The 9420-nt window shown below is 31.9% G+C and overlaps 1 protein-coding gene across 1 annotated transcript; it reads left to right on the top strand.

Moving 5' to 3' along the window:
- Positions 1-2154: 2154 nt before the first annotated feature.
- LOC144848123 (uncharacterized) lies at positions 2155-9111 on the top strand. Its single transcript, XM_078704818.1, has 6 exons — positions 2155-2377; positions 3572-3695; positions 4406-5209; positions 5863-6016; positions 6486-6563; positions 7353-9111. The coding sequence occupies exons 1-6, from the start codon at positions 2318-2320 to the stop codon at positions 7438-7440; spliced, it is 1308 nt and encodes a 435-aa protein (XP_078560944.1). The 5' UTR covers positions 2155-2317; the 3' UTR covers positions 7441-9111.
- Positions 9112-9420: the final 309 nt, after the last annotated feature.

Raw genomic sequence — 9420 nt, 5'->3', positions numbered from 1 at the left:
ACCGTCTGGATTTGGTGAATCTGTAATGTGATAATATTAAAAAGAAGTAATAAAATACATATCTTAACATACAAGATATCAACAGAGTTACCGTCCAGCTAGGTTTCATGGCCCAGATTAAAAGTAATGTTTTACCCAGACGAATCCAAATGATATTCAAAAGAAACGAAAATACTACCCATAATCTTCGAAATATTTGTAGCGTAAAACAACCATACTCTAGGTTAACGTCTGGTCAACATTTTATCAGTATACACGGACCGAAACTATGGAACGAGCTCTGTAGAAATCACTTAGATATGTTTAAAAAAAAATTATAAAATACTAAAAAAATATGTAAAAAGAGACATTTTATCGAATTACAGAACTTAAAATGCTTCACTCATAAAATATATATGCATATATTATGCGTTGTGTTGATGTGTGCGACTATACACACATAGCCTGTTTTATAATATAACATGTATTCAGATCATACTTTTGCTATAATATATAAAGAAAGAATTCACATGTACTGGAAGTAATAAACTGAATATCTTCTTTTTAAGAAAAATAAATGTATAAATCATGTTAGAAAAACACTATCGCTTTTTGATGATGAACAACTCTTAAATGTATATAGGAAATGTTTTTTTTATTTTGTATCTATTATGTTGTGTTTATTGTTTTATGTTTTTTTATGTAAAAGGGTCCTGCGAAAACAGAAGTGTAAACTTCTTTATGCAGGATCCTTGCCATCATTTATGCTATGAAACTATATTTATAAAGGATGAGTAAATAAATGTGAATTTATATGATACATTGTATCAAACTGCCTTAGATAACATTTCGATCAATTAGAATAATTCTTCTAGGGGACTACAAGTAGAAATGTGAAACTCTCCCTGGTAATAAAATGTTGTGTATAGCCTACTACCACTATCGTTTATTCAAAGCTACAAAGTTACTCGATTAATTGTGGTAGTCCATATAGGCCTAACTTCTACATTTTTAGTGAACAATCATAGAGGTATCTATTTATAATAGTATTATGTCTAGCATTGAATGTTATACACAGCGGCCTTCTGTAATGTTATAATATGTAAAAGGTAATCGGAGGCGCGCCCGGGTCGGGGTCCTAATAATTGGAAAAAGTTTGCTGGTCGAAAAAATAAAAAATATTTTGTTTAATAGGCTATTTTAATGTCGCATTATATAATAATATGAAGGTCTTAATCAAAGGTTTAATTGGATTTTTTTTTAATATGCAAAATTATTATTTTTTTTATTATTGTTCAAACCAAAAAACTTTATTAAAACTAGTGTGATAAAATCATTCTAAATTCAAATTGAGTGTCAAATGAAACATTTATTGCTTCTTGGTGGCACAATTTACCGTAGTCCTCCTATATAAATCATACCAAAAAATCATTAATCGATAATTTACATATATCAGTCATAAATAGAAAATAACGTTTAGGGGCCTACAGTAAAAAAAAATGATCCACTGGCATATTACGATGTATTTGTCTTGCGGCCCACCAATAGGCCTATAAAGGAAAATTGTTTAAATGTTCATTATCAAACTTAAACATTACCTGATTCATGTGTCTGTTAATTATACTATATTTAAGTATTCGAATAATTAAAACGCCTCGCATGGCGTTTAATATATTCGAAGGAAAATAAATAGTGGCCTACCCTAGATTAAAAAAAATACAACATGAATTTATATCGAGAAGTGATAATAGTAAAATTAAATCAAATTGTAAAATCAATGAATTCTACTACAAATAAAAATGTGTTCTAGGCCTAATACAATGTTGTGTATGGATGTGGCGGGGCGTTATTTTCGAGGAGAGTGGAGAATTAAATGTTTTATGATGGGAGGGGGAGTTTATTCATGCACGGCGTTTATTCTACTAAATAAGGTAATTTAATTTATTCCCATTTTTTTTTCACAGGCCTCTGTAATGTACAAAGTATGGCCTACCATTCAACATGGAGGTCTAATTATAACTCCATGGTTATCACGGGGCCTCTTTTTTTTAATTGTTTCCTTTTTTCACAATATTACTGTGCGGAAAACATTTAAACTAATATTACGCCCTCTCTACCACCACTGGCCACATATCCACCACACAGTACACACACACACGTGTCGTCGCTGGTGGTGCGTGACGACAATAAATGACGTAATTTCTAATAAATTCTGTAGAAAAAAAAGCTGACGGCGGCGGAAGAGAGTATTCGGGAAGAAGTTACGAAATCTGGTGTTAAAAAGCTAATTAATGTAGTTAAATAATAAATAATTGTCTAGGATAGCCTGACAAACCATATGGATTTTGAAAAGCTGCTGAAATTAGCGTCAAAAAATCAGAAAAATGCAGAAAAAGAGGTCAGTATTCTCTATCTAGGCCTAGCCTAGGCCTAGCCTTTCTTAATTAGACCACAAGATCCAGCAGTTCAGAATCTGCTTTCTAGGCTCACAATAGGCACACATAGGCCTAAGCCTGACTAGCCATGTCTTTAACAGATGGACGTCGGAATTAGATCATTCCATGACTTATTAAGGGAAAAAGGCTAGGCTAAATAATTAATTAACCTAATAAAGCTTAGGTTAGGCCCTATCTTTGTATTGATTATTGTATATTTTTGTTATATGATATACTGTATGCCTTTATACTTTATGATTAAAGTACTGCCTCACAAAGGCCAAACAAAGAGAGGTTCGTTTCGTTGTCCCATGACCTACAGACAGTAGGGGCGTACATTAGCAGACAAAACTATACAGTAGTACTCATGATACGACACTCAGGCATACGCCATATCTCCCACCGGTACCCTTCTCCTGGCTGGCGGGCGTTTTTTCTGGATGGCCGTCATTGTTGGTTCTGCTGAACCAACGCCCTTGTGAGTGTCCAACTACCCCTCCACACCATGCTCCTAAAGAAGTTGATGTGGGTGGACTACAGTAAGTGAGGTTATGTTGACATTTATAGGGTACAGTAGGTAAAACGTAGATGATTGTTGGTTTTTTTTTTACTTTAAAAAGATAAAACTCAACCACTGTAATCATTCACTTTTATTCAGTATTTTTAAGTATGTTAAATGGTGATTTTTTTTCTTCATTTTTAAATTTGTTATTTTTTTTATAATATTTTTTTCATTTTAAAGAAATAAAAATGAATTTCTATTGTAGGGCCAGTAGGGCATATTTTTAGGGTTGGTCAGGTTACACCAACATACGGTGTTTATTTTTGGCCTAATAACAGTGAAACCTCAATGGAAAAGAGGAACAACAAAAACTTAAGCTTGTTTGAATTGTGCCATCAATTTAAAATAGATTTTATTGACAATATAATTATTATACAGTACCACTTTACTCCATAGCCACAGAGTAGATGATACAGGTTTAAAAATTAATAACTTTATAAATCATTACATTTATTTATAAATAAAATCATGAAATTTGAATGAAACTGTATTAGTATTTATATGATTGACTGTATCTTCTAAAAATTAAAATTGCTATTACTATTTTTTTTCATTTGAAATTGTATCTAATTTTGAATTGCTTTTTTATTCTCAGTTACCCCAAACAAAGCGATACAGCACAAATTTACCACCACCCAAAAAAGCTGAAAGGAAAGTGAATTCTGAAGCAATCCGGGCATTAATCAATAAAAAAGAAAAACCAAAACAAGTAGAAAAAGGTATCACAGTATACTTCCATAGACCACATATTAGAGTATTCATTGTCTATTTAAAATGAGCTTATTATTCATGAGTTAAAAATAATTATTATAACACACAACTGGTTAATATTTCATTAGATGAAAAATTGTCTACTTTATTTAACTTTAATTTTCATTAAATAGAGCAGTCAATCTTTCCACTCATAAAATATTCAAACCATTATTCAACTGAAACATATTATAAATGTATCCTATGCATTCATGACAATGAAAGAAAGTCGCTGGGGTGACCTGAAATAGAGACTGTATAGTATATCAATCATTAAATTTGGAAAACAAATCTAGTCAACTGGATTTACTGTACTTGTAAGTAATGCATAGTAGCAGCAACGTCTCACGACCTACTGTACAGTATCCAGGTTGTGTACTCAGGCTGGATAAGTCTGTTTGTGGACCGTTCATGATCATTAAAATGAGTTTGATTGCAGGGCACATTTTTCTTCCTGGTCTCTGTGTATTACTGTAGTAAGATTGGTGAGGCGGGGGTTGTGGCTCCCTCTCCACCAAATAAATAAATCAAAAACTCATGAAATTTTTCTTAAAACATTTCCCAACAAATAAAACCTCATGCTCAAACAGAGCTTTTTCGCTATACAGAGCTGTACATTGTTATAACCTTCTACTTGATCGAACAATTATCAATACAATTTAGTTTATTTTACTTTTAGTTGCTGAAACAAAGAATAAAGTAACAACACCAAAAAATGGAACTAAAGAGAAACAAAAAGAAAAAGTTAAAGAAACAAAAGTCAGGACTACAGAAAGCAAGAAATCAAAAATTGAATATAAATCAAAAGAACATGAAAGCAAACATAAACATTTTATGAACATGATTGAAAAAGATAAAGAGAAGAAACAAGAAAAGAAATATGACCGGCCAAGTAAAGAAGAAAAAAAGAAGAAAACACCTTCAAAACAACCAATGAATTTTAAAGATCTTATGGAATTGGCTAAAAGAAAGCAAAACGGTGAAGTGATAGTTGAAGCAAAACCAATAGAAATGTCAGAGGAAAAACAAACAAAAACAACTTCTTCTAAGAAGAATGGTGTACGTAAAACAGAACCAAAAGAGAAAAGACAACTAGATTCTAAAAAAGATTCAGCGAAAGTCAAGTTAAAGAATGGTCAGACTAAAATCGTGAACAAGATTTCAAATGGTGCTCATATAAACAATCCTAGAATTCCAGATGCCAAAGTGAAATGTGATGATAGAAAATCTGGTAATGGCATTAAAAGGTCCTCGGATGGATCTGCTAAAAAGACAGCTGTTAATGGAAGACCAGAGAATGGTTTAAAGAAGAGTTTAGCAAGTGGAACCAACAACCAAAAGGCAATTGCTGTGCTTGGAGGAAAATTAAAGAAACCTATGCCACCACAACATAGAAGTTCTAATATGCCACCCCAACATAGAAACTCAAACATGCCACCCCAACATAGAAGTCAAGTTAATGGCACACCAGTTAAACGAAAAGGTAAGTATTCTGGGCGTGCAGTTCTACCCTAGGGCAACCAAAAATGTATGTAGGGCAATTAAAAATTAAAATAGTCAGTCCCGATGGGCAAGTAAAATAAACAAAATATTACAAAAATGTTTTACATCAGTTGTTGAGGAATACAACTGTACAGTCCCGATCAGATGTTTGGTCATTTCAGCCACCAAATGTTTGGCCACCAAGAAATTTAGAGGTAATCTGAAACTCTGGTTGCCCTCAAGTCAACCGAACAAATGAAAACTAATGACCAAATTTAAAAAAATCATCAATATCCTTTTGATTTCTTGTAATGTCAAGCAATCATTAATAACGAATGTTTATGAGGCGATTTCCCTTTTCGTACCTGCAAAAAAACAACTTGTGACCAGGTTTGCAATTTGTTTGTTATAAGTTGTACAGTAACAATTTATGCAGATGTGAAAAGGGTATAAATATATGCAAAACATATCTTTTGTATCAAGCTCTAATAACAATTCATGTACAGTATCTCCATGTTACCTGGACTGGCAATCCACTCTCTAGTGTTAAGATTCTCTACATGTCTCTCGTTCTCCCATTGGTTGATCTAACTCTTTATATGAATAAATATTTGAATACAAAAACTGATTTTTACTGACATTACTTTTTTTCAGCACCACCACCTAAAGGTAAAATGATGAAATTAAAACGTGGTCGATTATGCAGTGATGATGAAGACGACGAGGATGATGACTTCATAGATGACACCGGTGAAGACGTTGATGTCTCTAAATACATTAGACAGATATTTGGTTATGATAAACGCAAGTATGTACAGTATTACCTACAGTAGGATAATGATAATAATAACATTTTTCATAAACATCGTTCAAAAAGCATTTAGTTGAAAATTTAACCTTTGAAAATCCATCATGATTTAGTCACAGATTTTAAAAGTTAAAAGTTTAAGCTTAAACTATGACCAGAATTTAGTTAAAAAATTCAGTACTTAATAGTTTGTCTGGATTTTGGTGTTCACGGTATCATCTGGCATTCTATTTTTACTACAGTATATTGTGTAGAACCTTGTTTAAGTATACAGTAGTCACAAATAGGTTTGTTACATTTATACAGCAGCTTCATAATTTCTTCAAGTTTCAACATTTTGTTACTATGTTTTAAACATTTTCTGTCTATTTTTTTTTTATATATACGATACTATATTAGATTTCAATTTGAGGTCAACATTAGAGATATGATTTATGGAATTAATACTGTATATTTGTTTACTTTTAAGCTATGGCTTTGAGAGTGAACATGCACTGAACAATATGGAAGCCAGCTACAGTCAAATCATGAAAGAAGAGACTAGAAGGTATTTTTATCTATTAAGCTATTTTTGAATTCATTCAATAAGCCGTTTATTTTTTATTTTTTTGGGTGAGGGAGGGGGGAGGGTGTAATTAGGTTAATGTAAAATAAAATAAATTCCCTCTAGATATGAACAATACAATTAATATCAAGACATGATAAAATACACTAAAAGGTATCAGAATGTTTGGTAAATTGTAGATCATGGCAGTCAATGATTCTACTACAAATAGTAATGTGATACAATATTGTGTAATTTAACAATAATATTCGTTCTTATATAGCTAGCGTTTATTGCACAATGCTTCTACTGTAAGCGCTTCACATTATTACCCCGGTCATTTTTTAGATCAAACACGTACATGTATGGTAATATACTCTCACAATCGGCGCAAATCCAATCCAAAAAACTGTGCTACACGAATATAAGATGGTGTCCAGTTTATTCAAAGCGGGGTGTTTTTTTCGAATAAATACGGTTTTATATGTATGCTGGATCTGTTATATAATACACACAACCTTGCCATATGATTGGTTGATTTCATAGAAAATTATATGCTTTCCCTCACCTTTACAATTGAGGGCACTGTTGTACGTTTAGATTTGTTAATATGTCTTGAGAATTGTGTGTGACATGATGCATTAGACAAAATGATGAGATAGTCCAGTCTTTAACATGTAAGATGTTGAACCTAAATAAGTTTAAATGCAGTCTATAAAAATATCCTACCTATTAAGAAAAATATTAATAATCTTGTTAATTTTTGTTGCTATTTCTTGTTTACGATTGCAGTACACGTCTTGGAGTGCTTGAAGATTTAGAGGACATGAAGAAAGAGAAGATGGACTTAGAAAGAAAAAAGGCGAAGAAAAAGAGGTGACATTACAGTATTCAAAAAAAAATTACAAAAAAATGTAATTTTTATTCTAGAGAAATTATTTTAAGCAAATTTTATATAATATATTCCAACATCATAAATCCGAGCTCTATTATCTGTATCAGGGTTGAAAAATGTACTTTTACATTGTGTACATTTTAGACTATACATACCAAGTAAAGTGTTACAATAAGATTCTAATATTCTCAACTGTATGTGATATGCAGTATAGTTAGGCTAATTTAAACTGATACCCTGAAAATCCTAACCAAGATGCAAGCAAATCAGAAAGCCAGATCAGTGTCAATTTTCAGTGTTGCTGAATGGTGTAGCGCACAATCTATGTGACTACCTCATATATATCTGATGTATAAAACTGAAGCATTTTTAACCAGTGGGGTACAGTGAGCATGTACACATAATGCTAGTAGTGATAGCATTGTTTAGGTGATCCAGTGCAATTTAATTGTCTCGAATCACAACATAAAGTGATAGTGTATTGTCTCCCAACAATATTAATGAAACGCTAATCAAGTATGTTTTTTATCTTTGCATTTAGAGATATTATTAAACCTAACGATTTGACATAAAATATGTACTTAACTTAAAAAGACATTGACATTAGTCTTTTTTTGTAATTCTTTGTGAATTTTGAGGTTTGCTTCTCTTATCTTGCCTATACAAGCAAAACTAGCTCAGTAAATTACCAAACCAGTATCGTTTGTGTAAATAACCCTTATACTTTTTCATTTATTACATAATGTGGGTTAGTTTTATTGAAGATTTATAAAATGTTTTTGTAATTAATATCTTAAAAACAATTAATGGTTTATGATAAGTACACCATCTCAATGAATGCTGTATTGTTGCTGGCACCAGCCAAATACATAGTGTTGTGATGTAACTATGAAAAATCTACAATACACCATGCAATCTGTAACAACATTTGTGTTCATGCTAGTGTTGCAAATTTAATTTCAGATGGTATAATTAACATAGCTTTTTGTCAACACCCAACAATTAATTAAGGGCCTTTCACACCTGTTCCGGTCTGGTTCCAGTTCAGGAGGTTTATGTCAGATTGCGGGTACACACCATTGAAAACATTAAGACACGAGTCTATCTGCCACACCGGAGCAGGTGTGAAAGGCCCTTAAGTTTTGTAACCCACACTTTGTAACCACTTAATTAATAATAGCGAGTATTTTTAACACTGAAAGGTAACTTATTCAAACACTATAGTTTTGCTTTAACAACAACAATACATTATGGACATATGACTTTGAATTAGTAGCGTTTATTAGATAGAATGTAGGTATAGGTAGTATATAGTAAAATAAACTTTTCAATGACCTGGACGAAGAGAAATATATGTTTTAACACTACAACAAACCCTTCTGCAGGGAATACTTATCATTTGTTTGGGTCCCGAAGGTGTCTTCTTAATGGTGGTTTTACAGTATTGAAAAATAATTTTAGTTTGCATAAAGAGTTCAGGATACAGCCATCTATTTTAAAAAGGTAATCAAAACAGTGCAATTTACTAAACACTTTGTAATTAAAAACATTTTTGATCTCTTTGCATATTTTATTATTTATTATGCTTTGCTGACGTTGATATCGAGTTTCCATATTGATTGGAGAAGTTATTTATTTTATTAAAAGCATTCAATAACATAAATGTATTATGAATTTGTGTTTGTGTTCAGTCTATCCGAAAATGTTGTTTTATGTTTAAAAAAAATAACCGTAACATAAGGATAGGAATAAGTACTAGGTGATTCAAGTCTCTTATCAGTTGTAGCAGCGCATACCACAAGCTAAAAAAACCCCCAAATATCCGTAAAATCTAATGTAGAAGAAATTACCATTTTATTAATAAAAATGACTATCCCTAATCAAAGGGAGCACCTGCACTGGTCTATCTAGTTGTGCGTTTAATATGTGCCAGATACCTTCCTACCTCACTTCCTCGCTGGTTAT

Source organism: Antedon bifida, chromosome 7 (assembly GCF_963402885.1).
Source record: "Antedon bifida chromosome 7, ecAntBifi1.1, whole genome shotgun sequence".
Taxonomy (NCBI): Eukaryota; Metazoa; Echinodermata; class Crinoidea; order Comatulida; family Antedonidae; genus Antedon; species Antedon bifida.
The sequence above is the reverse complement of the archived record's forward strand: the minus strand, read 5'-3'. Positions and strand labels throughout refer to the sequence as shown.

Coding starts and splice junctions, on each gene's coding strand:
- LOC144848123 (XM_078704818.1), top strand. CDS start 2,318: ATGGATTTTGAAAAGCTGCTGAAATTAGCGTCAAAAAATCAGAAAAAT. Junction 3,696..4,405: donor ACCAAAACAAGTAGAAAAAG/GTATCACAGTAT, acceptor TTTTACTTTTAG/TTGCTGAAACAAAGAATAAA. Junction 5,210..5,862: donor CACACCAGTTAAACGAAAAG/GTAAGTATTCTG, acceptor ACTTTTTTTCAG/CACCACCACCTAAAGGTAAA.